Source organism: Exophiala spinifera (assembly GCF_000836115.1).
Source record: "Exophiala spinifera strain CBS 89968 unplaced genomic scaffold supercont1.1, whole genome shotgun sequence".
NCBI lineage: Eukaryota > Fungi > Ascomycota > Eurotiomycetes > Chaetothyriales > Herpotrichiellaceae > Exophiala > Exophiala spinifera.
This window is the reverse complement of record NW_015622513.1, coordinates 4432385-4459833: the sequence shown is the minus strand read 5'-3', so window position 1 is coordinate 4459833 and position 27449 is coordinate 4432385. Positions and strand designations below refer to the sequence as shown.

Below are 27449 nucleotides of genomic sequence, written 5' to 3'. Positions count from 1 at the left end.
CTACTTGGGCAGTTTTGCCCCATAGGTCACGTTTGATATTCTTCCACTTCTGCAAAATCAGCAAGTGATGTATGTTATTCACTTTGTATAAATATGAACCCTTACTGAGGACTGGTATCATCTCGCCGCTTACCGACCGAGCCAGAGCAAGCCTTTACTCACCATCGACGTCCAAGATGTCGCATTGAGATATCACAATCTTAGCGCCGCTTTAAGCTGGAGATTTTCACGTCAGTCGAACGTAGTTCAAGGTGTTCGAGGAGGCCACCCCCTGCTCAACCTAACTGTCGTGTGCAACACTGGCAAATGCAACCATACATATGGCACCCAAGAAAGGTTCTGCCTCGGCCAAGGGCAACGCCTCGAAGAACTCGACCCCAGCAGTTCCAGACAGTGAACATATTGTCTTCACCAATTCACAAAAGGATAAGAAGAAAAAGGATGTAAGTCAGCCCGAGGGTCCGCCACGGCCAGACGCTCGTAAGGTGATTGGAGGCCAGTCATGGACAGGCAAGCTCCCTGTCAACCTTCTCTCCGAACATTGTCAACGGCAAAAATGGAATAAACCCGAGTATCAGGGTCGACAGGTGACCTCGGGAACCAATGGCGAAAAGATGCATCGATCGTGGGTCGTTCTATCGAAGACAGACCCCAAGACTGGCGTTGTCACGAGGTTGCCCCCGTTTCAGCTGCCCGCAGGCTCTGCACATCTAACAGATCAGCCCACAGCTCTGGAGGCTCGACACTTTGCCGCCGCCTATGCCCTCTTCCGTGTGTCAAGCATGAAAAATCTTTCCATGGCCTTACCCCCAACTTACCGAGATCTTTGGAGAGGCGATTTTCAACGTCTGAAGCAGGAAGATGTGAAGGAGGATAGGGCCTGGAAGTATGACGCCGATCCTTTTGCAGCGGAAGCAAAACGACAGGAGATCAAAGCCAAACTCGAGAAGAGGAAGCAAGAACAACAAGCGGCACCACCAAAAGTTGAAACTTTGACTTTGGTGAACTCGAATGCTACCGGTACCACCGTGAAAGGATGGGATCGTGCGCACCGAATCGACTTGGGTCAGAACTCTCGTATGGGGTTAGAATCCATTATTCGGACCAAAACCACCTGGAATACCGCTGGCACTATAATAACAAAAGCGGAACGGGCGTCAATCGCCTCGGATCTAGCAAAATCAGGATTTCTTCCGAGTCACGTTCAAGAAGCCTTGGACTATTGCGGTAGTCGAGAAGAAGTTCTCGAATGGCTACTCATACATCTACCCGAAGATTCACTGCCAAGTTGGAGCTTTCCTCCGGGTTACCATGCTGGTGTATCCCTCGTCACCAGTGATATTTCCACCGATACCAAGGTCAAGAGGCTCAGTGAGGCTGGCTATCCAAGCCAATTATGTCTTCAGGCACTCCGAGACAACGATGGGAGCGAGGCCTTGGCCATGGAAGCACTTCAATTCAGCCTTGCATCTCACAAGTCTGATATGCCTATTAATATCCCATCAGATGCCGATCTGTGGACGGAAGAGATGGCAGCTCTGGAAGCTATTTACGCAGAGAGATTTACCGCTTCTGACGAGAGTCAATGTTCTGTCCAAGTAACACTATCAAACTCACTCCAAGCTACGCTCCTATTCCGCCTTCCAAAACATGGATATCCAATACACTCCCCGCCCATAACTGTGCTCAAAGATACCAAATTACCAAGCTATGTTCGCTTGAGCATAATCAAACGGGCTGTGGAGTTTGCGCAAGCGAATTTACTTGGGGATCAAATGATATTCAACCTAATTCAGTGGCTGGAAGAGTCGATTCCCAAGGTTGTGGAGAGCCCGGGGAAGCTCGTTGATCTGGAGATTGCTCGACCCTCACTCACAATGCAGCGGCTCTCTGACAACCCCTCAGACGCCACATACAAACGCAAGAAGAGAGTCGAGCGAACGCATCAACGGGATGTTAGATCTAACAGCTCAATTTTGGAATCCTGGGCGGCCAAGCAGGACTTGGAGGAGCAAAAGAAGATGCTGGCGTCAAGACAAAAACTACCTGCTTGGGCGAAAAAGACTGCGATTGTGGAGGAAATTAGCCGTCATCAAGTTACATTAATTACTGGTGAGACAGGTTCTGGCAAGTCGACGCAGAGTATTCAATTCGTCCTCGACGATGCCATACAAAACATGAAGGGCTCGTCGGCAAATCTAATCTGTACCCAACCGAGACGTGTAGCAGCATTGTCACTTTCCGACCGAGTCAGTGCAGAACGATGCACAATCGAGGGCGACGAAGTAGGCTACATCATCAGAGGAGACTCAAAGATCTCTTCGACCACAAAAATCATCTTCCAAACGACCGGTGTACTTCTCCGGCGCTTACAATCCGCGGAAAACGTCAAGGAAGCATTGGAAAATGTCAGTCATATCTTCGTCGATGAGGTTCACGAACGATCACTTGATACGGACTTCCTCCTTGCTTTGCTGCGTGATGCTTTGCCCGCATTGCCGCATCTGAAAGTTGTCCTCATGAGCGCCACATTGAATGCTGACACCTTTGCGAATTACTTCGGTGGTGGTCAAAATGTGGGTAGGGTTCATGTTGAGGGCCGAACATACCCTGTGGAGGACTTCTATCTCGACGATGTCATCCACCTTATCCAACACGAACGCAACCGTGCCGTCTCTGTTGATTCCGAAGGACCTCTCTCACTTGAGGTTGGCCGAGCAATTCAGAATCTAGGTATGGGCATCAACTACCAGCTCATAGCTGATCTTGTCCAACACATTGACAAAGATCTTGCAAATAATCGAGGCGGAGTGTTGGTGTTTGTGCCTGGCACCATGGAAATCGATCGTTGCCAACGTGCACTCAACGAACTACCAGGAATTCATAGCTTACCATTGCACGCATCTCTCGCCCCTGCAGAGCAACGACTGGTTTTTAAGCGGCCACCCTCTGGTAAGCGGAAGGTCGTAGTTGCTACAAACGTCGCCGAAACGTCCATCACCATCGAGGATATTGTCGCAGTCATCGACACCGGCAAAGTCAAGGAGACAAACTACGATCCGAGTTCGAACATTGTCCGCCTCGAAGAAGCCTGGGCGTCGCAGGCCGCATGCAAACAACGTCGTGGTCGTGCTGGACGAGTCCAGGCGGGGAAGTGCTACAAGCTGTTCACACGCAATGTCGAGCAGAACATGGCTGCAGCCGCTTCACCCGAGATGCACCGCACGCCCCTGGAGCAACTTTGTCTTTCGGTCAAAGCGACGGGATCCGAGAGAAATGTAGAGGACTTCCTGGCCCGCACAATCTCTCCGCCCGACAGCCGTGCCGTGGCGACGGCGATGAGAACACTGAGACGTATGGGCGCGTTGGAGAATGAACGACTTACCGGTCTCGGCACATACCTGGCCATGATCCCCGCCGACCTGCGCTGCGCGAAACTGCTTATCTACGGCGTCTTGTTCGAGTGTCTCGACCCATGTCTGACAATCGCCGCCATCCTCACGACGAAATCGCCCTTTGTCAGCCCCCGGGACAAACGCGCTGAAGCCAGGGAGGCGAGATTATCGTTCTCGTCTCCTTCCGACGGTGATCTCATTCTCGACTGTGCCGCATATGACCAGTGGAAGGAATATTCGAGCACGACAACGCGCTACAGGGACGTGCAAGACTGGTGCAGCAGCAGATTCTTGTCGCCGCAGACACTCCGGGATATCGATTCGACGAGACGGCAACTACGAGACTCGCTCGTCGAAACTGGTTTGCTTCCGGTAGATTACTCTCGGCATTTCACGGGGCTCAACAAGCGCAAGGGAAACACCATGCTGTTGCGCGCTCTGATCGCAGGAGCGCTGAACCCGCAGCTGGCGCGCATCCAAATGCCCGACAAGAAGTACATTGCGTCCGTGTCTGGGGCGAAGGAACTCGACGCCGAAGCCAAGGCGATCAAGTACTTCAACGAGGAGAACGGGAGGGTGTTTGTGCATCCTAGCTCGGCGCTCTTTGACGCGCAAAACTTCTCGGGTGCCGCGGCGTTTGTTAGTTACTTCACCAAGATGGAGACGAGCAAGACCTTCATCAGGGATCTGACGCCGTTGAATGCGTATGCGCTGTTGTTGTTCGGCGGGCCCATTGAGATCGACACGTCCGGCCAAGGGTTGGTTGTGGATGGATGGCTGAAGTTGAAAGGATGGGCAAGGATCGGAGTCCTGGTGTCGAGACTGCGGCTATTGCTCGATGACGAGCTGACGAGAAGAATAGACGCGCCTGGTCCGTCGAATCAGGATGATGGAGGCTTGTTTGACCTTGTGAGGCATCTGGTGGAGTTGAACGGTCAAGACAAGTAAGTCAGAGGTGATGACATCTTTACAAAGCCAGTCGAATACGGATCCTGAAGGTGTATTCTATATGCCTGGCTATGATTGATGCAACGATAGAGGAGAGCATTATTCTATGCATTTTCAGTAAGGCGTCCCCAACAGTACCAGTCCCTTCGTTGGCTGCCTATACTTAAAATCGTCAGACCCTTTTCTTACATACTATTAATCTTCCCGCTCGATATCGGACCAGGGGTCCAATGTCCTCGGCCTAAATTTCAAGCGAGTGAGTTCCCAAGGAGTACTGGTGTACTGCTTGTTTGAAGAACGGTGTACTATGGGAAAACTATACGTCCGCCTCCGAACTTGCGAGCCGAGGTAAAAAAAAAATAAATGCCCCGGGGTGCCGAGCTCGCGGGTCGTGTTGCAACTATAAGGTGGGAAATGCGGAGGAGGCAACCCAAGCAAGCGAGTTAAAGGACTTCGGGGAACGTCAGCGATGACTGCGGTATTCTCGTCTGTCTAGTAAATGAACCTTTTGACTTGGCCATTGTGATACGAAGAGTATTCGTTCGAGAAACTCAAGGCTCTGCGCCACCTACGATAAAGCTCTGTGCGTACCAAGCGTCGACCAAGGATGCCGCGGGCGATATCAGTTAAACACACCCCCGGAAAGCCGGGGAAGGTATACTATCCGTTGAGCATCGACACGGTGCCGAAACCCAGCCCGGGACCAGGCCAGCTCTTGATCAAGATCCACGCGTAGGTAACCACGTCCGTCGAGACATGATCTCAAAAAAAGGGCTTTGATTTACTTGCACGCCCACGTTCACTTTTGCTGACGGTCGGTCGGTTACAAAAAAGGGCGGCCCTCAACCATCGAGACTTGTTCATTCGCCAAGCTCTGTACCCGGCCATCGGCTTCGGAGTGCCTCTTCTGGCCGATGGGTGCGGTACGGTGACTGAAGTCGGCGCTGGTGCCAACGCGTCATGGGTCGGCAAGCGAGTCGTGCTCAATCCCGGCACCGGGTGGAAGGATTCACTCGAAGGGCCCGAAGACCGTCGAGGGTATCAGATCCTGGGCGGCACGAAAACCACCGACGTTGGCACATTGCAAGAGTACTGCGCCGTGGACGAGACCGAGGTCGAGGAGGCACCTGCTCACTTGAGCGACGTCGAATGTGCAGCGATCCCTCTGACCGGACTCACGGCGTGGCGGGCCGTCATGGTCAAGTGTGGTGCTCACAATCTTCAACCTGGAAAGTCCGTCGAGCCCCCTTTGCTGCCTCCTCACATGAGCGATCTTGATACTGACGTGGGTTGTTTTTCTTTTCTCCTTCGTGCAGAAACATCCTGATCACCGGTATTGGTGGGGGAGTGGCCTTGATGGCGCTCATGTTCGTTACGGCCACGGGTGCCAACGCCTGGGTGACGAGCGGCGACCAGGCCAAAATCGACAAGGCCGTGGCGCTGGGCGCAAAGGGCGGTGTGATTTACAAAGAAAAGGACTGGCACTCGAAACTGCTCAAGCTGCTGCCGAATGATAACAAAAAATTCGATGCCATTGTGGACGGTGCCGGGGCGGACATTGTGGAAAAAGGGGCCAAGTTACTCAAGGTACGAAAAAATACATATGTCTATGTGATTTGAGTCCGTCCTGCTGACAGTCTCAACTTCAACGGCCAGGACGGTGGCATAGTCTCCATCTACGGCATGACGGTGAGCCCCAAGATGCCATTCCTGATGCAAGCCGTGTTGCGGAACATCGAGGTCAAGGGATCAACCATGGGAAGTCGAAAGGAGTTCAAGGACATGGTTGATTTTGTCAAACGGTCAAGGTCCAAGCCCGTCGTGAGTCGAGTAGTCAGTGGCATCGAGGACATCGACGGCATCAATGGCCTCTTCGACGAGATGAAGCAGGGATCTCAGTTTGGAAAATTGGTCGTCGAGATAGGGGACAAGAGACAAGCGAAGTTGTGAGGTGCGGCATATTTATATAACTGGTAGGGTGCAAAGGTATCTGGTAACATTCTTGACGCAAACTTCACTCGTTTAATCCTTGAAGAATACTCACGTGAATGCGGTGAATTAGTTAGGGTGGTAATGATCGATGAGCACTGGGTAGTTGATACCTAGCAATGAGAGCCGCTCGATACCCAGGAATGTCTCTGCAGAGATACCTACAAGTGGTGGCTGAGGAATGAACTTAGGCGGGTACTTAAGCAGGTGTAGCCCCTGACAATGTCCTCGAAGCTGCCTAGTAGCCGAAGCTCCGGGGGGTTCCGCCCCCTAAACATTGTATCTACCTAGACGAACAGGCTTAATCCTCGGGGTCACTAACTAGTTAGTTAGGTATCGGAGTTATTAGGTAGGCTGCCCTCGACGCCTAAGCCTTACAGTCGCTGATATGTAATCCCAAACTAGGGGCGAGCGATGACGTGCTTAGCCTCTTCCATGGGCACATTCTACTTGTACGGATACAATATCTCCGAACATGCTGTGGCTATCGGTCGGCTAAAGGTTACGACAAGCTTTGAAATCCTCCTCAGTCCGAGTCTCCATCTCACTATTTTGATATCGAAGCACACAGGTTCGATCCAGCGAGTATGATCTGAGGCATTGCAAATCGATAACAGCTTAATAATTGAGATTGGAGCGTCGTACGAACTTTCTTCGAAGATCAAAGGTGCGTTGGGTGGCTTTCGGAACTCCGAAACGTGGAGCCAGCCAGCTACCGCATGAAAGCTTTTTGTCGACTGTGATTGCTCCCGCCAGGAAGATTCTCACGACCCAAAACCGATCACGGAGGCTCCTGGGAAACCTCAAGAGCGGGGCATCTCGGGCCGCTATGTTGTACAGTACGGATGTTGTCTGTCCTCTTTATCTCCTGGCAGCTCGTATTTGAGTTTGTACGATATTTATCCTACGGTGCCCCGCCTCGACCTGAGCAAACAAAATGACTTCTTATTTTGATTGACCTGTTCCCTCCTCCCTTTTGAGACGAAGATTCATTTCCCCTTCGACATCATCAGAGTCAATAGCTGAACCTTCTCTACCCCTCGACAACCACCCGCAAAGAACAAAGAAAAAACATGAGCGAGTGCTGCAAGACCGGATTCCGCTGGACGGGGACTCCCGAAGGCAAAGAGACCAAGGTCGCAGGTCTCGACGCCTACGTGTCCGGATCGAACAAGGACGCTGCCATTCTCATCGTCCACGACATCTTTGGCTGGACATTCACCAACGCTCGCGTTCTGGCCGACCACTATGCCAAAGAGGCCGATGTCACCGTGTACCTCGTCGACTTGTGAGTGCATTATCCGATCCACCTCTTCCCTCCGCCCCCGCTCTCATACTTCCGAGGGCATCCAAAAAAAAGGACAATGAGGCTGATTCTTCCCCCCCTTTCCTCACTATCCAGCTTCGGCGGTGAACTCGTAACGCCAGACATGATGGAGGACCCTGAGAAGGCAAAGGACTTTAACGTCGGAGCCTTCCTCGGTCGCCACAACAAGGCCGCGAGAGGTCCCGAGATCTTTGCTGCAGCAAAGGCACTCAAGAATGAACTTGGCTACAAGAAGCTCGGAGCCATTGGCTTCTGCTACGGCGGATGGGCCGTTTTCCAGCTCGGCGCAAAGGGTGTGTGAAGAAAAAAAAAACACCCCATTTCCTTTCCTTTCCCCCTTTGTTTTGTGTGGCTGTTTCATTTTTCTTTACGTATTCCGCGCCAGCTCGACGACACTTGTGACTGACCTTTGACTCTGTCTCTTCGTTCTCGTTTCACAGGCAACAACTTGGTCGATGCCATCTCCACCGCCCACCCGTCGTTGCTCGAAAAGTCCGAGATCGACGCCGTCGGTGTGCCGGTCCAGATCCTGTCTCCCGAGATCGACCCGCTCTACACCGAGGAGCTCAAGGCCCATTCGAACCAGGTTATCCCGACTCTGGGCCTCGAGTACGATTACCAGTACTTTCCTGCCCTGCGGCACGGATTCGCCACGAGGGGAGACCCCAACAACGCCGTGCAGAAGAAGGGCCTGGAGCGCGCCAAGAATGCCGTCGTTTACTGGTTCGCCCAGCACTTGCATTGAGGTACCATAGGAGACTATATACATAAATGTAACACTTTGCCTGTGGCGGGAAGTCTGTTGCCAGTTTTCCAATAGCACCAAGGTTTTGTGAAGGAGGAAACTCAACCGAGGGGACAACGTGGGTCAATTGCCTAGACATCCAACCGTATGTAGTTATCGGAGGCAATATTCATATGTAAAAAGTTCATGGCTTCGCTCGAGCACCCTTCCCCCCTTTCCATGAGACTGAGATCGTCACATGCGGACCCATTGAAAAGCATGACGAAGCTGACTTCAGGTCACAGGTAGTTTCCTCTGGCCCATATCCTACGTCCTCTCAGGGGTGTCCATAAAGTTGTAAGCCTGCATGAACGGCGGATACCGACTGCCACTGACCTCGGCGTTCTCGATTGCCTTTCTGATCTCCAGGTTCTCCTCGGGCGTCAACGTGACGTCCAGCGCGCCCATGTTGTCGTCCAGGTACTTTATCTTCTTGGTGCCGGGGATCGGGATGATGTCGTCGCCCTGCGCCATGAGCCACGCCAGCGTCAACTGTCCGGCCGTGCACCCCTTCTTGTTCGCGAGCGACGCGATCGCGTCGACGAGGTCGAGGTTCTTGTGGAAGTTCTCGGGCGAGAAGCGCGGCAGCGTGCGGCGGATGTCGTCCGCGTCAAAGTCGTCCAGGGACCGGTACTGGCCCGTGAGGAAGCCCCGGCCGAGGGGGCTGTACGCGATGACGGCGACGCCCAGTTCGCGGCACGCGTCGAGCAGGCCGATTTTGGGGTCCTCGAGTTCCGTCGTGAACGGGCTGTACTCGACTTGCACGGCCGAGATGGGGTGGATCTTGTGCGCGCGCCGGAGGGAGGCGGCCGAGCATTCGCTCAGCCCGAGGTACTTGACTTTGCCCTGTCTTTTTGTGTGTGGTGTCGTCAGCATTTGCGCTTGTCTTGTCACCAGGTGCATATGGTAGACACCATACGTGCAACATATGTGCGAAATGCGAAGAGGATAGAGGAAAGAAAACGGCCGTCGGTGCCGAGCAGTGAACGAAGGCTCAGGAAGGAGGACTGATGAAACAAGGAAAAAATGTGCGGTGTGTGTCTGAGTGTGTGTGTGTGCGCGCGCGTGTGTGTGCTTGGGTGCTGGGTACATACTTGACCAAATCAGCCATGGCTTCAACCATGTCTTCGATCGGAGTCTTCCCGCTGAGTCGGTGACAGTAGTACAAATCGATCGTGCTGATGCCTAGTCTCTTGAGACTTTTCTCGCATGCTTCCTTGACATATTCAGGGTCGTTCTTGAAGGTTCTTGATCCGTCCGGGTGCCATACAGTTCCGAATTTCGTCGCGAGGAAGATCTGGTCACGGTGATTTCAAGACGATCGTTAGCTTGTTTCTCTCTGCTTTTTGCCACTTGCGCCTGCTTCCTGCTTTCTGCTTGCGTCGCGCCCAGTCGAGTCGAGTCGTTGTCGATGTGAGTAGAATGTCACAAAGTAGAGACGAGGAGAGAACAAGGTAGGCATGGTCCCTGTAAGGAAGGGGTGTGGTGTCGGGAGACTTGGACAGCTCACGTACATCGTCTCGTTTCCCACTCCGTCTAAACCACTCGCCAATGAGGTCTTCATTGTCCCCATACACGTCACCGGTGTCCCAGTTCCGCGCCCCGATCTTGTGCGCGTGGTCGAGAAACTCGAACCGTTCCTCGTCTGGTTGTGGCTTGCCGTAAAAGGTCGACAGTCCCAGACAACCGAACCCCAACGCCGTGACTTGTGGGCCGTTACGGCCTAGTTGGCGAGTTGGGACTTGTGACATGTTTCGGGCTCTTGACTTCCGAATAGATGTAGTAGTTCGTGATAGTAGTGATTCGAGAGACTGACTATCAGGGTAGTATATACTTTGGTTGCGATCCTCAAGACAACACCTGGTGGAGGGCGTGCTCCCTCTCTGAGTGTGAGAGATATAGAGAGGTATTTGTAGTCCGTCTCGGTTCTGCCATTTAACATACCAACTTACCACGCAGCGCTCGTCCTCGTGCTCGTGCTCGTACTTGTCCCTCGTACTATTCCAAGTAGAGTCGCTAGGTGAGCCTTGAGCCTCCAAGATCAGGTATGGAGGGAACAGCTGATTGGGGGTGTCAGTATCATGCTCGAAGGAGCCACAGAGACCAAGTGCTGAGTAACAACGTACGACGAGGGATGGTGAGTCGAACAACAATAACAAATCCCCAGAAGAGAAGAGGACGGGGTTGGGGGTAAAATGTAAGCGTGTAAGCATGTATGCGTCGGAATATCGTACTGCGTACCATCACATCAGTCGATAGATAGGGGAGAACGGTCGAATTCAGCCGTTATGGAGTCGCTCGACGGTACGATTTGAGCTTCAATAACCCAGTATTCGAACTTGATGTACGAGTTTACTCTCCTGGTACGGCTGGATTGCTGAATAATGAGGCTGCCAAGACGGTCGAGCTGGCCGCTGACCTATCATGATACCCCTGCTTGCTCGTATTCGTATTCACCTTCACAGTCGTATCCAAACTTGTATTCAGACGCATTGGTGGTTTGCAACTACTCTACAACCAACAATCTCCGTCGGTACCAATGAAGCCGGAGAAGGCAAAAACACTCACTGCTTTCCACACACTACAAAGATGGACTTGGAATTGAGATGCCTGAGGGAAGTGGTAGCGCACGTGATAAGGCTTCGAACCCCTTTCCCCAATGCAGTCTCACCCTTGCTCACTGCTAATATCAGCAAAACGATGCCCATTGTTGAACAGAAAATCGTCAATGACATGCTAAAAAATTGCTAGTTCCCCAACCACTGACCTTATGTCTCGCCTCAGGTGCGTGACCTGTGGGTTTCTGAAGTACCAGTTATCCTGGTACCTGCCCACAGCTGCGGTGACCTCCTCTACTGTGGCACTCTGTGCATACTTTACCGTATCTCCCGTTGATCCTTGGGGCCCTGGGAGGGTTTTAACTCAGGGAGGTTCGCGGCTTCTCCATCGATCACAAAAGGAACAACGCTTCTTGCGGTCGCAGGCAATTCTCGGGTACATGTTCGCTGGTTACACTTTCGTCATATGCTGCCAGTATAAGTATTTTAGCCAGTGAGCAGACTAACAGCTTTCAAAGGAATACATGTGCCTCTTCTGGTACCCCTGGTGGTTTTTGAAGTTGCGACTAGTGTCCTCGAAACGAGTGCGCAAAGACGCAAAACTCGGCTCTGTGTCACGAGAAACGTAGCAGGAATCTCCATTTGCCTTCAATCGGTGAAAGATGGAGACGGGTTTTCAATGCAGTGTAATTATATTTTGGGGCAGCTCGACGTGCGGGCCGGGGAACTGGAGATTAAATTTCCCGGACAGATCAAAGTTAACAAGTGAATGATGACGATCTGGAGGGTATTTCAAAGTAATAATCGACCTTCAAAGGCGCGTACCATGTGTGTTATTTCCATTGCGCTCTCATGATAACCAGGCACCTGGGGGTACCCACTTCACGTTGAGGAATTCTGAACTCGAGCAACTTCGATTTCCACTACGCCGAAGTCCAGCACGCATTGTCCCACACCAAACCCACGCAAGCGCCCGCATAGCGAGAAATCAGATAGAACTATCCATGGTGCCATAGCCGCATCGAACCAGAAAGAACCGTTGCACTTCAAAGCATAGATTCTTCGTCTTCGCATTGGATTCTAGATACTGAAGCTGCTTTTCGAGGTCAGATGTGAAGAGAGACATTGGCAAAGGTGTGCACTGTGGTGAAAAATCCAGTCTCTGCCGGCGAGAGCGACTCCTTCGGCATTGTGCCGGTTCACATCCGATCATCTCCCTCAGAAAGAAACCCGTTCGGCAAAATTCAGCGTGGCGTGTTTGTTGTTCCACATTATTCTCGCTGGGCGAATGATACCCGAGTTGTGCGCCCACGGACTTCTCACAATCTGATTATGGCACCGCTCCATGAGCTATTGTCTTGTGAGCACCGACTTCTGACGAGCTTCTGGGTTGAGACACACGCCCGGGTCGGCGTTTGATGCCGAGCTCTGTGTCACAGTAGTAACAGCCACATTCTCGGACTTCCCGAAACAGCCAACCGAGGGACGGGGAGCAATCTTCAACTACTGCAGTCAACTTCCGGTTGGAGCTATAGAGAAGGATGCGTGAGGAAAACAAAAGCGACAATTGTGCAGCGCAGGTGATTCCTGTTCAACTGAGCGTCTATCGTCTGGATTTCGGTCTCTCAACACCGAACAGCAGCAAATCCAGAAGGGGCCTCGTCTTAAGTGGGATAATGCTTTAGACAGGCCGCTCCAGCTAATAAACTCGGAGGCTTCTGGCTAGGCTTATTAGGCGTGCTGTGGGGCAGCACTAAGCCTCCCTCGTCTTCCCCTCGCCGGTCGGTGCTGCGGGGAACACGCGGTAGTTTGCAAGATGCGACTGTGAGATGGGAGGGCTATATATAATATTCCCTGGAGGCCCGCTGCAAGCAGACACCCACCCTCGTCTCCAGCTGGCCGCTCTCTCACCTGCGCAAGACCCTAGGCAGAACTCGAAGAGTAAACAAAATGCAGACCAAACAGTAAGGCATCCTAGCGCAATCCGAGGAGGGTCGATGCTCTCTCTAGAAGAATACGGTTAAGACTTGCATGCTAACACGGCAACCTACAGTTTCATCAATGATCCCACGCACTTGGTGCAGACTGCTCTCTCCAGCTTGACCCTCACAAACCCCTCTCTTGCCTTCGACTCCCTGAACAAGGTGATATATCGAAGACCCACAAAGGAATCAGAGGAGAACCCTAAAGTCTCCATCATAACAGGAGGTGGCAGCGGCCATGAACCGGCGTTTGCAGCATTCTGTGGCAAGGGGTTCGTCACTGCTGGAGTGGCCGGTACGATATTCGCCTCGCCCAACACTCTTCAAGTCCAGAGGGCGATCATGTCGAGGGTCGAGACCCGGAAGGGTGTTCTGGTCATCACTTTCAACTACACAGGAGTATGTGAGCCGATGCTGGATAAGATGTTCGGTAGACTGACTTTCAACGCGAACAGGATGTCCTGAACTTTGGCCTGGCGGCCGAGAAGGCTAAAGCTGCAGGAATCGACACCGAATTCTTTGCCATTGGGGATGATGTTGGAGTAGGTCGGGACAAGGGAGGAAAGGTCGGCAGGCGCGGTATTGGAGGCTCCATTTTGGTGCTGAAGATCATCTGTGCGCTTGCAGAAGCTGGAGGCAGCCTAAAGGAAGTGTACAACCTTGCCAAACAGGTGGCCGACAATTTAGTTTCAGTTGGTTCTTCTATGGAACATGTACACGTTCCAGGAAGAGAAATCCCCGCCCCGGATTCGGACGAAATGATTCCAAACGACGAAATCGAAGTCGGCATGGGTATTCATAATGTAAGTTGCCGTGGTGAGAGCGCAGTTGAGCATTGACTGATGTGGGCCAGGAACCCGGCTCTCGTCGTGTTACCGCGACTCTCCCCGAACTCGTCAAGATTATGCTCGCTCAAATGCTCGATCCCAACGACAAAGACAGGCATTTCGCCCATATCACTAAGGATGACAAGGTTGTCCTGCTAATCAACAACCTTGGTGGCGTCAGCAACCTAGAGATGGGTGGCATTGTCGCTGAGGTATATAAACAGTTGAAGGAGGATTGGGGTATTACCCCGGTTCGAGTCATCTCCGGTACCTTCATCACTTCTCTCAATGGTATGGGTTTCTCAGCCTCCATCCTCAAGCTGGAAGACACTGGACTTGGGGCCGGCAAATCGATGCTCGAATTGCTTGACGCACCGGCCGAGGCGCTTGGCTGGTCGGCACCCATCAACACAGAGACATGGAATGCGAAGAACGACTCCACGATGGAGCACCACGCCGACAGCTCCCGGGATCTCAAAGCCAGCAACTTGTCGATAAATCCTGAGCGCAGCTTTTCCCTTCTGAAAGCAGGTCTGGATAAAATGATCGCTGCCGAGCCAGAAGTGACCCGATATGATACTGTGAGTATTTCTTTCCCTGAGATAACCTGAATCCATCACTCCGCCTGGATTGAATAACATGACTCTGACACTCTGCAGATCGTTGGTGACGGTGATTGTGGCACGGGTCTTAAGCGAGGATCTGAAGAAGTTTTGAAGGCGCTCTCATCCGGGGAATTGCCTAGCGATGCTGTCTCATTTGTCAATAAGATCGTGCCCGTGGTCGAACATCATATGGACGGCACGAGTGGAGCGCTATTCTCCATCTACCTGAATGCCTTGGTCCATGGTCTTCGGGAACAAGATTCGGGCTCAGCAAAACAAATGGATGCAAAGACATGGGCAGCGGCGCTCAAGTCTGCATTGACAGCACTCGGCAAGTACACACCTGCCGTGCCTGGGGACAGGACGATTATGGATGCCTTGGTACCTTTTGTCGACACGTTAGCTAGCACTGCTGATGTCAAGAAGGCGGCCGAGGCAGCAAGAGAAGGCGCCGAGAAGACCAAGGCGATGAAGGCGAGCTTAGGGCGAGCCGTATACGTCGGCGGAGAAAGCGAATGGATGGGCAAAATCCCGGATCCTGGCGCCTGGGGGCTATCGGAGTTGTTAGTGGGATTGGCAGATGCTTCATAATGTTCAGCTCAGATTAGGCAACAGTCTGCCTTTGTACACTCAGTCAACCTTTGTTGGGTATCATTCCTTGTCTTCTTGTTGCCCACTTGATTTGGTCTACGGCGTTTCCCCATAGCAAAATGCTTCCAAACAACTCGGCCTGGCTCATGCCTGTATGAAGAAAGGAATGCTTTTGATGCAAAACCCTCACCGTTTCCGAGTTCGAAATCGCCTCACCGATGCATGCGCCGTGATTCTAATGTAAAAAATTGCATGTTTCCCCCCCGTAGCCATGTATACTTTTCAACTCAGCAAGACCAGGATGACACTATCACCCCGAAGGAACATTTTGCTGATAAACCTGTCCTTGTTGACTCCCTTGGATCCGCCCTTTCCCTTCTCCGTCCACATTTCCTTGACGTTCTCCAAGACCATATTGCAGTGTCGGTCGAACGCTTTGACGCGCGCAAGGAGTTTTCGATTGTTTCGACATGAGATAAGTACTTGAGTGTGTGTTCGGGTCGCCGTCATGAGAATTGACAGAGGGCCGGTGGAGAGCTCGTGAGCCTCGAGGAGGGAAACTTCGTATTCACTAGGCAAATTAGTATTGCGAACAGGTTCCACGCTGTGTAGCGCCAATGCGCGTTGAATAACAACATCATCCAGCTCGACGGAGGCCAACTCGATGATGCGCAATATTTAAGTGATGAAATGAGTGCGCATCATGGTCAGAGGATGTGTGTGTTGATGAAGTGAAGTAGACGTTTGGGCGGAGCGGAACCCAAAGCCACTTCCAGAGGGTCGGGCGGAAAGATTTGTGGTGGTGGCGGACGTATGGGAGGAAAGAAACATCAAAAAGACAAGGGACCAGGGGATCCACATACGTCAACTCATTTCGCGGTTTATTGAGCAGATCCCTATTGAGAGAAAACCATGTCAGCAGATTGTAGACAAGTCTAGCGTGACCTCGATCAGTTGCGGAGATAAGCAGGACCAGGGTCTTGAGTCATAGCGCCGGGAGGACCAGAAGGACATACTGGATCTTGGAAGCGTCTGCCATGGTTGCTGAAGGAATACTTAAAGGCAACTGAATTCCCAGACCAAACGGTGAAATGTTCAGAATGCCCTCTTCTTCATTTCAATTTGGAGATCGGAACTCGCCAAGACATATACTCGGATAAGTTTCCCTGAAAACTTCGGCGCAGATTTTAACCAAGCTAGTCCCCCCTAACGCCACTAACGCCACGAAAGAGCCACTGATTGATTCTCGAATCCCTCTCGCTTGGCCCGAGCCTCGTCATAGTTGCCCCACCGACCGCGGCGCGCCTTTAAGGTACCAAACCAAACGGGACACGCTCCGCATTGCAACGCGTATCTGCAGAAGGTCTAAGCTGGATGCTGTGACTTCTGCTTCCTGCCTCTTACCTTTTGTTCATCTTTATTCTGCTCCTCCATAAAAGCCCTTGTTTGTCGTTTGATTCCACCTTCGCCAGCATCCTACCGGAGTTATTCATCTTCAGCGCATTCGGACCTCAAATTAGCTTTCCTGTCTACCTCTCCAACTGGTCTCACCACGTCCACCGAAGAAAACATAGCGTCCGACACGCTACACGAGCTTGACCAAACCCTCCTATCTCCCTCGGCCCTCACACGCGATGACTGTTGCCTTATAACAATCCGATAACTTGTGCGTTGTCAGGCTGTCAGCTGTCTGAACAGCACGCGTCTTTCTCAACTCGACGAAAATGGCGACTTCTCCCAACGAGGGCGTTTCGATTCGGACAGTCAGACTCAAGGTGCTTTACACGTTCGACATCGACCAGAAAGACAACCACCTCGCAAGATGGCCTCATTCCCTGGATGTCCAGACTGCATTTGTGGACGAGGCCAACCAAATCGGTGTCATTGACTTACGAACTTGCCTAGAAGCTGTCACTACAGCAAGCCCGGAAATGACGGCCAACCCCGATAGCGACTACACAGTCTACGCCTACGATTACTCAGAACCGGACACACCCCTGGTAGGTCAAGGTATGCTCTCAAAAACACTAGCAGATCACGACCAGGGCGCAGGAAGTGACGCCGAAGCTATGGTGACTGGGAGAATCACAAAAAATGTTATGGGGTTGTTTTCCAGGAACGCCCAAGAGACTCTCGAAGTCAAGTTGAGACTCAGACCGGTCAACACCTATTTTCAGAGAAATAGATCAGGCAGCATTAGCTCTCAGGACGGTGTTCGCTCCTGGGGTACGGGTTTTGGCGGACAGTATGCTCGATCAGGCTCACCTGTTGATACGACTGGTCTCGAGAATATGCAGCGGATGCTCAACGGAGAAAACTTGCCGATTCCAGGACAGCTTAGTCGGCCAGGCACCCCTACTGGGACGCAAGCATTGAATGCCCCATCACGTCAGGCTGCTGTCCAATCCAGACCCAGTTCGAGAGCTGGAATGCGGCAGATATCTCATTCAAGACGTGATTCTTTCAACTCTGGTTACTACAGTGGTGAAGAGAATACGGAGGAAGGCCCAGCCCGAAAGAGAGCGAAAATCACAAAGGTCGACTGGCCGTCCAAGTCTAATCTCAACATCGAACGTCAACCGGATTCCCTACGTGTTGCAGCCAGCACCGCTTCTAGTGTCCGGCTGCATCGCCCTGTCCCAATAAATCCTGGCGTTGCTCAAGCTGCAGCAGCTGCAGAAGATCCTGTCAGACCACCCACTCCCATTCCGGTTAACAAGTCGGGCAAGCCTCGTGGCAGGGTCGGACGACCACGGAAGAATGCTCCAAGCAATCTCGCCCAAGGTGCCCAGGTCCGGGAGTCATCTCCAGCCCTTGATTCTGCCTCGCACGCGGAGCTTCTGAACATCCCCATAACCTCACCCGAGGAAACACGAGGTCGAAGTGTTTCGAGCACGCCCGCGAATATTCCTTCTTCCCCTCCTGTCATGCCAGATCACCCAGCGATTACGAGCCCTGCTCTTCCCCCTCTAGCCAACCATGACTCTGGCTTCATGAGTGGCAACCTTGACGACTTATTTGGCGATGACCAACTGCTTCACTTTGAAGACTTTATTATTGACAAGCCTGACGAGACAGATATTGGCGAAGGTGCCGCACAGGCTCAGCCTGCTGATTGCTCCGAGTATCCAACTGTTTTCGAAGACGATTATGATTTTGGCGAGATAGCTACCGAAGCTCCAAAACCTGAAATGGTGCCTCCTCCGTTACCACCGCCGGCGGCTTCACGGTCTTTGGCAAGGGCACAGTCTTACACCCCTGCCTCTCGAGCAAGCATGTCTTCGCCAAGATTAGCGCCAGCACCCATCCCCAGAGCACGTCAGATTATGGAAGAAAGACGTGAGCAGCAACGACTTAAGCCAATTGCCCCTGCATTGGTCCCCAAAAGTGATCCTGCCCCAAGGAATATCCAACGAGCACAAACATGGGCTCCTGACAGTGATGCCATCATGTCGGACGCATTTGGTATGGATGAATCCAAGGCAAAGGCTGCAACCAAAAAGAAAGTAGGATTGGAACAGACGAAGGCCAGGCTCGAAAATGCAATTGCAAAAGGAGAGATGCCACCATTCTGTGACAACTGCGGCTCGATCGAGACCCCAGCATGGCGTCGAGCCTATGTCAAGATTTTTCACAATGGTTGGGATCAGATCGAGACATCCTTGGCAACAGGGGAATGCTGTTACAAGGAAATCTTGGAGACGAATGAAGATGGTTCGGTCAAAACTTTCAGAGGATACAAGGTTGAAAAGAGAGCTGGAGACGAGGAAGACAAGTGGACGGCTGTCATACTTTGCAACCGTGAGTAATATATCAGTATGTGTCGACCTCACTAACGTTTGACTAGCTTGTGGGCTGTGGTTCCATAAACAACGATGCCCACGACCACGTGAGAAGTGGCAGAAGAAGGATCCGAAGGACAAGGGCAAGAGAAAGAGGAACAATGTTGCGAAAGATCCGAAGAAGGGTAATGCAAATGCAAACCCTAAAAGTGATGCTCAGACGCCTGCTAGCGACGACTCTTCACCAGATACCGGCACTGAAGCACCTGATGCGGAGGAAAATGACAACGAAATGTCCAACAATGAGCTGCCCCTTGACGAGACTGAGCCTCAATTGCCCTCAATGCCACGCACGTTTAGGGCCAGTAGTGCCGGTCCTGGACCTCGGGGTCTGCAAGCTCGTCACCAGAACCGTCGACCAGCTGGACGCCAGGTACAATCGAGCCCTGGGCATCGCAACGGCTCTGAAGGCCTTCCGATTGAGATCGACTTGACCCCGAAGCCTATTCGGCGACAACTCTTTCCTTCCCCGGACAAACCACGAGTGCAGTCAGACCCAAGTCACTACACCACCGCCGCAAAGCATGTGACGCATCTCCCCGCCTTTGTTCGCCGCAGCCCTCGACTGAACAAGACCAGAGATGTGTTCGCAACGCAAGCTGGTTCTGTGGCGATTACTGTTGACGGCAAGGAGAATGCAGAGCCGGCAGCTGCTGTCGTAGATGATGGCCTCGCAGATTTATTTGAAGAAGCTCCCCTAGACGTGGAGTTGCCTCCTCCAGTGACACCACAGAGACGATCAGAAAGACTCCTTCTCAAGACACCTTCCAAAACCCCACAACGACAGTTCGGTGCCGAAATGTCACCCAATGCCGACTTGTTACCAAACTTCCGCACGCCGAAGTCAAAGCAAAGACATCCTCATCCTGCCCCAAGCACGCTCCATATCTCTAAAGGCGTACTTGAGATGACCCCGTTTACTCGTTCAATTCATGATGCTATACTCAACGATGCTCCCTTCATCACGGACGCGACTGGCGAAGGGAAGACATCCGACGTTGCCGAGATTAAGAAAACTCCCCCAAAGAAGGCTATTTCTTTCGATTTTCCCGACCTACCTTCTCTTAAAAACTCATCCCCGATGTCAGCAGAACAATTACTCAACTTTAACTTCTCAGAGTTGACAACGGATCGTTTGGACAGCGATTTCGTAGACCCTTTTACAACCACGGGGATGATGCCTAGTTCGCCCCCCGCGGGTTTATTCGACTTCCCCAACGCTGATCATTGCATGGACGACATATGGTTCAATATGGTTGATTCTAATGCAGGACAGTCCTATCCTGAGTCTTCCGCGCCCGCCTTGGTGACACCAGGTCAGAGTTTGAGGAGGAGTCCTCGAACCCAGAAGGTGAAATAAGCGCTTTTGCAAACGAGAAATTCCAGGGTGTATGGCTCCAACATTTGGAGTGGGCTTTAGGCCATAGGGGCTGGTGTTGCGCTTGATTCTTTTGTGCGGCACAGGATTTAATGAACAGTACCACAAGGTTAATGACGTGTATGAAAGCAAAAGCGAAGGATTTTGCTGGCAATGACTATGTAGTTTAGAGGTCGTTAACAACAAAGCATATCTCTTTGAAACCATGCTTTGGACTTTCAATTTTTCAACCACCAAGCTCGCGACATCCTGCTTGATAGGGTTGCTTAGAATCGGCCCCTGAAATCCTATCTTCTGATGTATAAATCATCTAGGGTAACAAGCTCGTGGTTCAGCAGGTGGAATCGGCGGACTTCTGCGGGAATTTGACCCGTCGGAGCCAGACAGACGTTGCACGCCAACAGTATGCATTCACACCGTGATAGTCCTGTGGAAGACATTCTGGTCAAGACATGTCGAGTGACCATGTTTGTAGACCATCAGATTTTCTTCCCATATGGTGGCAAATAGTTGAAGCTCGTTTCTCATTATCTGCGTTTCGTGTACTTCAATATCCCCCATCCTGGCCATTCTCGTTCTCTCCGTAGAAGATGCTCTTGTAGCGATGAGTCACATCGACCACGGCTTCAAATAGCTTGATATCAGGTAACTGTCCGTTTTCGTTTCTCGGCCATTCCGTCGCGCTCAAGACTCGCAACCCTAGGCCTTGTCCGCCGTCTAGGTTGATTACTTTGCCGACAATTTCGAACATAGATCCAACGGATACGTGGGAGTCCCTGTGAAATGTTAGCAACGTTACATATGGGCTGAAAATCCGTGCTGGCTTGCCTGGACAGAAGGATCGTTACAGCATCAGATCCGCAGGTCAGAGTTGCTGACTCTCCGCTCACGGTAGTGATTTGCCCCAGCACTCGCACCGTATTGCCGTTAGCAGAACCTGGAGCGAATGCGTGAAGGTGGGACGGCAGTATTCTCGGTGATGACATGTTGTTCATCTTTGCTGTGTCAGATATCTATCTCGTCTTGTCTTGGGAATAGAGTTCGGAATGGACAGTATACAAGAACGAGTCTTTAGGCCGTCCATCGCCGCAGGTTCATCGCAAGAGTCTGGACGCGTTCGACGCGTAGAGTATCTACGGTGGATCAAGTGAGGTAGAATCAAGTCATACACTCCACCCTAGCCTTACTAACTCCGCCAATCGCCGAAAGTGTAGTGGATTGATACGTTCATGGAAGCGTCAGGCTGCGTACCGCCGTTCCACCCAAAAGTCGACTTCGTCAGTGTCATGGCCTCCCTCATTATGTGTCAATCTCAGCTGATCGAGATCATATAGATGACTACATCACGCAAGAACAAGGCGCCGGATCGAGGTACTACTTCCAAGTCTGCGGCTAAGAGAAAGGTGCCGGACGAAGACCGCCCTAGTTCCGAACCAAAGAAGTCTCGGGTCTCTATCGCCGAATTGCTCTCCTCCCAGCAGAGCAACGAATCGAATGAAGGTGACGGAGTTGGCTGGGACGATAGCAACAGGAACAAGAGAGCGGTCAAGATGGATACCAAAGCTTCCCCGCCACTCAAGCTGTCCAACAAGGACATGTACACCTTCACCTCCAAGTCCGCCACGAGTAACGTTGTGGACTTGACGAGTTCACCGGAATTGGAGTCTCAGAAGAGAAAGGTGTCGTTCACGAATACAAAGACGCCCTTCAACCCACATCAAGGCCCTAAGAAACTGGTGGTGAAGAATCTACGGACGGTCCCGAGGATAGACCCTCAGCAGTACTTTGAGCGCACATGGGCGCAGGAGGACAAGGCACTGGACGCGATCTTCAGGAATGAGAAGCAACCATACTCGCTGGAAGAGCTCTATAAGGGAGCAGAAAACGTCTGCCGGCAAGGCAAGGCCGCTGAGCTGTATGCTCGATTAAGTCTCAAGTGCGACACGTATCTGTCCGAAACGGTCAGAGACAATATTCGCCGCGATGAGGGAAGATCCTCCGATGTCGAATTTCTGCAGTCATTCATCGATGCTTGGGCAACATGGCAGAAGCAGCTACTTACAATCCGTCAAATATTCTACTACTTGGATCAAACATTCCTGCTGCGTTCGGCCGATAACCCTAGCATTACCGAGATGGGGCTCATCAAGTTCAGATCATGTGTTTTTCAAGATGACTTCATCAAGCCTAAAGCCCTCAATGGCGTCGTGGCTCTGATTGCTATGGATAGAAGGGGTACACTGAACGAAAAAGACAGACTCTTACTAATACGAGCTGCCGATTCGTTACATGAATTGAGCATCTACTCAAGCGACTTTGAACCTCTTTTCCACTCAACGACACAATCCTACTTTAGGTCGTGGAAAGAAACGGACGCAAATAGGGATGATCTTGCAGCTTATGTGACTAACTGTTCCTATCTTCTGGAGCGGGAAATGGGTCGATCCGGTTTGCTCACCTTGGACCGAAGTACAATCCTGCAGATTTCAGAACTCTTTGACGAGATATTAGTTTCAGAAGAAATTGATATTCTCACGAACGAGGATAGTATCTTGGATCTTTTGGAAGCGGATAAGTTCACCGAGGTGAAACTACTCTACGCGCTTCTACAAAGGAAGTCACAAGGCGAGATGATAGCACCGACGTTCAGTAAATATGTCGAGATGGAAGGTTCGGCGATTGTGTTTGACGAGAAGCGGGAGATAGAAATGGTGGTGAGATTACTCGACTTCAAACGGCGATTGGATCGATATTTGAAGTATTGCTTCCAAGACAACGAGACTCTTGGGAATTCCCTACATAAGGCTTTCGAGTCGTTTATCAACAAGACCAAGAAGTCTCAATCAAATTGGGACACGGACAACAACAAGCCTGGTGAAATGATCGCCAAGCACGTCGATCTCCTCCTCAAGGGCGGTGTCAAGGCGATCCCCGGTCTTCAGACGAAAAAGCCCGAAGCCTCGAATGCGGAAGATGAGCATGACTTCGACGAAGGCGCTGCCGATGAAGACGCAGAAATCAACCAACACCTTTCTAACGCGCTGGATCTGTTCCGCTTCGTCCATGGCAAGGCCGTGTTCGAAGCGTTCTACAAGAAAGACTTGGCTCGACGGCTTCTCATGGGCCGCAGCGCGTCCTTCGATGCCGAACGAAACATGCTCACACGTCTCAAGAACGAGTGCGGGGCCGCATTCACGCACAATCTTGAGTCAATGTTCAAAGACATGGATCTCGCGCGCGAAGAGATGATGTCCTACAACCAACTGCTCGACGACCGGGGAGGCAAATCCGGCGGCCCAGACTTGAGCGTTAATGTCCTCTCGTCTGCGGCGTGGCCCACGTACCCGGATGTCAGCGTCACCATTCCCCCGAACGTGGCCAAGGTCATGGCGGATTTTGAAACGCACTACAAGGCCAAACACTCGGGCCGCAAGCTCACGTGGAAACACTCGCTCGCGCACTGCCAACTCCGGGCCAACTTCCCTCGCGGCAGGAAAGAGCTGGTCGTGTCAGGTTTCCAAGCCATCGTGCTGCTATTGTTCAACGACATCCCCGCAGACAAGCACCTGACCTACACGGAAATCAGAGCCAGTTCGGGCCTCGTCGATGCCGAGCTCAAACGCACGCTGCAGTCCCTCGCGTGCGCCAAATACCAGGTTCTCAAGAAACATCCTCGCGGGCGCGACGTGAACGAGACCGACACCTTCACCTTCAACGCCGCCTTCGTCGACCCCAAGCTGCGCGTCAAGATCAACCAGATCCAACTCAAGGAGACCAAAGAGGAGAACAAGGAGACCCACGAGCGTGTCGCCGCCGACCGACACTACGAGACCCAGGCCGCCATTGTGCGAATCATGAAGAGTCGCAAGAAGATTGGCCACAACGAACTGATCGTCGAGGTCATCAAGGCCACCATGAGCAGAGGTGTCTTGGACCAGGCGGACATTAAGAGGAATATTGAAAAGTGAGTATATTTTCCCGTTCCTAGCGAAAAAGAAAGAGATGAGGGAAAGTCTATTTTTACTGACCCGCGGTTTTGCCAACAGGTTGATCGAAAAGGACTACATGGAGAGAGACGAGGGCAATACATATTCCTACGTCGCTTAAGATACGTGGTCGCCTATGTAGGTAACCCTGCGGTGCTAAAGTACCTCAGGTAAGACTCACATGGAAATGTTGGAATGGAGGCGCGGAAAAGCAACCGGGCAATCGGCTGCGAGCAGCATGTAGGTACCTGAAGCAGTCATGAGCTTGCTGGATATCGTAATACCACAACCGGTTGCATAGCATTGAGTGGTGTTGGACATTAGCGGAGGAGGGTGTACGAACAAGCAGAAGCAGAAGCAGAATGCAGACGCAGCGGAATGAGTGACACATTGTACAGGGTACCTGTGTAGGTACCCCAGGTGGGTATGACTGAGACCAACGAGCGAAAACGCAATCAGAGAGGCTGAATGAAAATGCTAGACAGAAAGAATTGAAGACTCAGCAAAGACAAATCTGCCTTTTCCCATTGACGGCGATCGATACGGAGATGACGGGAGCGAAATCTGGGACGGTTAACAATTACGCTGTGCAACTTGGGGATTCAACCTATTGACATCGCCCTTGTTTGTAGTTTGGATGTAAGCGATGGACTTACTGTGCCGGTAGCGACTTTTGACAATTCAGGAGCTATAGTACCCAAGGCTGATAGATACAGTATAATCCCATGTGAAAAATTTGCGTTCGCAGGTGTAAGTAAACAAAACAAGCAATTCTGCCTCACTGCCTTGCCTTGGTACATACCTACGGCCTACAGGTACCGCACGGCAGGTCAAGGTAGAAAACGAGGGAACCTGTAACTCAACTCGCCCATATTGACAAACGGAAGCCATTTCCCCCACTTCCCTCCCAAAGCGGACAAGAGATGATAACAACAGCAAACCGTTTTTCGAAACATGCTTGCCAGAGGGTGCACAATCTGCTGTCTTCCACCTTGATCATTCCGAACCTCGCTCGTCCTTCCCCCATTCCTCTACCTGTGCATTCATTCCCCGGGTCCAACCACCAGGAGACAAAACATCAAAACATCAGTTTAGTATCGTTCTCCAGTAGAGCTTCGTCCATCGCCGTAGTGCTGACAACTCAATTAGCATCGTCCTTGAGGTTGGTGGTGCGTATTGCGCGAGTTTCGTTCCGTTGGAACTTTTAAAAAAAAACTTACCTTCTTCCTCAACGCTTCAATCCTCTTCTTCTTGGTGTGAGTGTTGATGTAGGTGCCGATGCAAAAGGCAACGATGTTGAAGAATGGAACCCAGGTGTGCTCCGGGAGGAACTTCTGGGCGAATGCCAAAGCCAGTGGAGAGGTGATCCAGCTAACTTTCATGACGGGCATGAAGCCTGCACGGACAGTGGCACGGACTTGGTGCCAGGTGCGAGCACCGGCGATGACGGCCATCGAGGCCAGATAGACGGTGTTCTGGATTGGAGCGACCTAAGGAGATGTGAGAAAGGGGAAGGCCACACTTGTAACAGGGAGAGTCCGCGATCGCATACCACCAAGTTGCTCGCGAGGATCTGGAGAATCTTCGCTTTCAAGCTGGTTCGGCCAGCAAAGACCCATTGCAGAAATCCAATCAGGAAATGGCCCATGGGCGCGCTGATGAAGGCGCCGTACGCAGCCATCTTGGGGATTCTGGAGCTGAAGTAGTGACCGTGTCTGCTGCGGTCATGGGCGAGCCACGATGCAAGCAGCTCTTGCAGCGCGGACAACGTGCCGGATGTCAGCATCTTCGTCCGCAGTGGGTTCGACTGAAGCTGTTTGAGGTATGCCTGGGCACGTATGAGCATTGCGCAACGCGAAGTCTTTCCAAGTCCACATTCATACAGCAAGATAACCGGTCGTCTGTTGTCCTCCCGTCAAGCGCTCGCCGATTCTGTGCCCGAGACCCTCATGCTTTCCGCCTTGCACGCCGCTCGTCGTGGAGATCTTCTCTTGCTCAAACTTGACCGACATCGTAAATGGTACGCGAGGAGTGACCGCAGGTGTATCGGTGAGTTGATGTCGTAGAGGCGATTAATTCTGTCGACTGTGATTAGTCTGGGGTAATGACAGACGGAGAGGGAAGCAAGGTTGAAGAGCGGAGAGGACGTGGTCAGCGCGCTGATGGGGCATTGACCGGATTGTTGACAAAATCCAAGTGCCGAGGCCGGCCGCGGTAAAGCAGCGCCGGGAGGGAAATACAACAACGTACCTAATCGGTGAGATTCGCCGAAAAGAGTCGATGAAACAGGGGGGTTCAGGTGGGAATGGAAACGAGGCAAGGCCAGTCACAACGATTGAGGAGGAAAGGGATGTGGTCAATAAAGGGGGCGAAGTCTGTGAGATCAGAGAGGGAAAGCAAGACGCGTCCTTGGAGGAGGCTGCCGAAATGCGACGGGTGAGGGAGTCGGGAGGTTTGTCGATTGGAGGGCGAGGCGAGTGAGATGAGATGATGAGTTGGCCGGGTGAGCAACTACTGTACTAACCGACTGGAGGCCCGGAGTAAAAGGCCTGGCAGGTCGATACTCGTATCCGGTACGAGGGCCAGCTTGTAGGTTCTGTTCTTAGTGGAGGCGGAAGTCTCCGACCGCCGACGCCGCCGCAAAGGTCGTCGGAGCCATTCATCGTCGTCGCTGGCGCCAAGACATCAACATGACCTCTCCGCGTCTGGAAATCCGACGGCGAGCATCGATCCTCCGTATCTTAAGCATGCTTTAAAGCAGGCATAATGCAGAGTGCTACACAAAGTACTCTGTCGCTCCTTGAATTTCGGGGTCGTTGTCCCTGCCAATGCTGACGAGGAGATCACAGGTTTCTCGAGCAGCCCAGTGGAATGTAGGATGGCCACGTATGCTCGCTTCAAGGGCTTCAAGGGTTTCAATGTCGACAAGGGTCCCACAAAATGGCGGTCATGGACGAGGCAGGGCAGACTTTGTTGGTTCGGGACGTGCTGAGCTGTATTTTGGTACAACCAGATTCAGGCTCTGCGAAGAAATGGCACAGCAAAACCAGGCAAACCCCATTGAAAGAAAAATTCACGCTGTGTTGTCTGAAGAAGAGAATGGAGAGAAGGTAGAGAGTGAGTCGAAATGATACTATGTGGCAAGCAAGAAGTGAAAAGACTCACCATGTCGTCTCTCTGTGAGCGTGACGAGCATCTGCTTCGTTGAGAAACACATGCGTCTCCTTCCACTTCGTT

The 27449-nt window shown here is 51.9% G+C and overlaps 10 protein-coding genes across 10 annotated transcripts; 6 read left to right on the top strand and 4 right to left on the bottom strand.

Annotated features, from left to right (window-relative positions):
- Positions 1 to 320: 320 nt before the first annotated feature.
- On the top strand, positions 321 to 4343 carry PV08_01633 (uncharacterized protein; the record flags this gene model as incomplete). The annotated part of the gene is made up of 1 exon (XM_016375994.1): positions 321 to 4343. The coding sequence occupies one exon, from the start codon at positions 321 to 323 to the stop codon at positions 4341 to 4343; it is 4023 nt and encodes a 1340-aa protein (XP_016241270.1).
- Positions 4344 to 4950: 607 nt separating this feature from the next.
- Positions 4951 to 6293, top strand: PV08_01632 (uncharacterized protein; the record flags this gene model as incomplete). Its single annotated transcript, XM_016375993.1, has 4 exons — positions 4951 to 5075; positions 5178 to 5576; positions 5660 to 5930; positions 6000 to 6293. 4 exons carry the CDS (start codon positions 4951 to 4953, stop codon positions 6291 to 6293), a joined length of 1089 nt encoding a protein of 362 aa, XP_016241269.1.
- Positions 6294 to 7405: 1112 nt separating this feature from the next.
- Positions 7406 to 8404, top strand: PV08_01631 (uncharacterized protein; the record flags this gene model as incomplete). Its single annotated transcript, XM_016375992.1, has 3 exons — positions 7406 to 7620; positions 7735 to 7952; positions 8100 to 8404. The coding sequence occupies 3 exons, from the start codon at positions 7406 to 7408 to the stop codon at positions 8402 to 8404; spliced, it is 738 nt and encodes a 245-aa protein (XP_016241268.1).
- Positions 8405 to 8710: 306 nt separating this feature from the next.
- Positions 8711 to 10194, bottom strand: PV08_01630 (uncharacterized protein; the record flags this gene model as incomplete). The annotated part of the gene is made up of 3 exons (XM_016375991.1): positions 8711 to 9293; positions 9538 to 9740; positions 9958 to 10194. 3 exons carry the CDS (start codon positions 10192 to 10194, stop codon positions 8711 to 8713), a joined length of 1023 nt encoding a protein of 340 aa, XP_016241267.1.
- A 2757-nt stretch (positions 10195 to 12951) lies between these two features.
- Positions 12952 to 15006, top strand: PV08_01629 (dihydroxyacetone kinase; the record flags this gene model as incomplete). The annotated part of the gene is made up of 5 exons (XM_016375990.1): positions 12952 to 12965; positions 13055 to 13382; positions 13439 to 13786; positions 13837 to 14391; positions 14470 to 15006. 5 exons carry the CDS (start codon positions 12952 to 12954, stop codon positions 15004 to 15006), a joined length of 1782 nt encoding a protein of 593 aa, XP_016241266.1.
- Positions 15007 to 15288: 282 nt separating this feature from the next.
- Positions 15289 to 16045, bottom strand: PV08_01628 (small nuclear ribonucleoprotein Sm D2; the record flags this gene model as incomplete). Its single annotated transcript, XM_016375989.1, has 2 exons — positions 15289 to 15577; positions 16023 to 16045. 2 exons carry the CDS (start codon positions 16043 to 16045, stop codon positions 15289 to 15291), a joined length of 312 nt encoding a protein of 103 aa, XP_016241265.1.
- Positions 16046 to 16730: 685 nt separating this feature from the next.
- On the top strand, positions 16731 to 20208 carry PV08_01627 (uncharacterized protein; the record flags this gene model as incomplete). The annotated part of the gene is made up of 2 exons (XM_016375988.1): positions 16731 to 18807; positions 18854 to 20208. 2 exons carry the CDS (start codon positions 16731 to 16733, stop codon positions 20206 to 20208), a joined length of 3432 nt encoding a protein of 1143 aa, XP_016241264.1.
- Positions 20209 to 20773: 565 nt separating this feature from the next.
- Positions 20774 to 21212, bottom strand: PV08_01626 (uncharacterized protein; the record flags this gene model as incomplete). The annotated part of the gene is made up of 2 exons (XM_016375987.1): positions 20774 to 21002; positions 21106 to 21212. 2 exons carry the CDS (start codon positions 21210 to 21212, stop codon positions 20774 to 20776), a joined length of 336 nt encoding a protein of 111 aa, XP_016241263.1.
- Positions 21213 to 21560: 348 nt separating this feature from the next.
- On the top strand, positions 21561 to 24333 carry PV08_01625 (uncharacterized protein; the record flags this gene model as incomplete). Its single annotated transcript, XM_016375986.1, has 2 exons — positions 21561 to 24190; positions 24273 to 24333. The coding sequence occupies 2 exons, from the start codon at positions 21561 to 21563 to the stop codon at positions 24331 to 24333; spliced, it is 2691 nt and encodes an 896-aa protein (XP_016241262.1).
- Positions 24334 to 25303: 970 nt separating this feature from the next.
- On the bottom strand, positions 25304 to 26224 carry PV08_01624 (uncharacterized protein; the record flags this gene model as incomplete). The annotated part of the gene is made up of 4 exons (XM_016375985.1): positions 25304 to 25345; positions 25433 to 25702; positions 25765 to 26040; positions 26096 to 26224. The coding sequence occupies 4 exons, from the start codon at positions 26222 to 26224 to the stop codon at positions 25304 to 25306; spliced, it is 717 nt and encodes a 238-aa protein (XP_016241261.1).
- Between the last annotated feature and the right edge of the window lie 1225 nt (positions 26225 to 27449).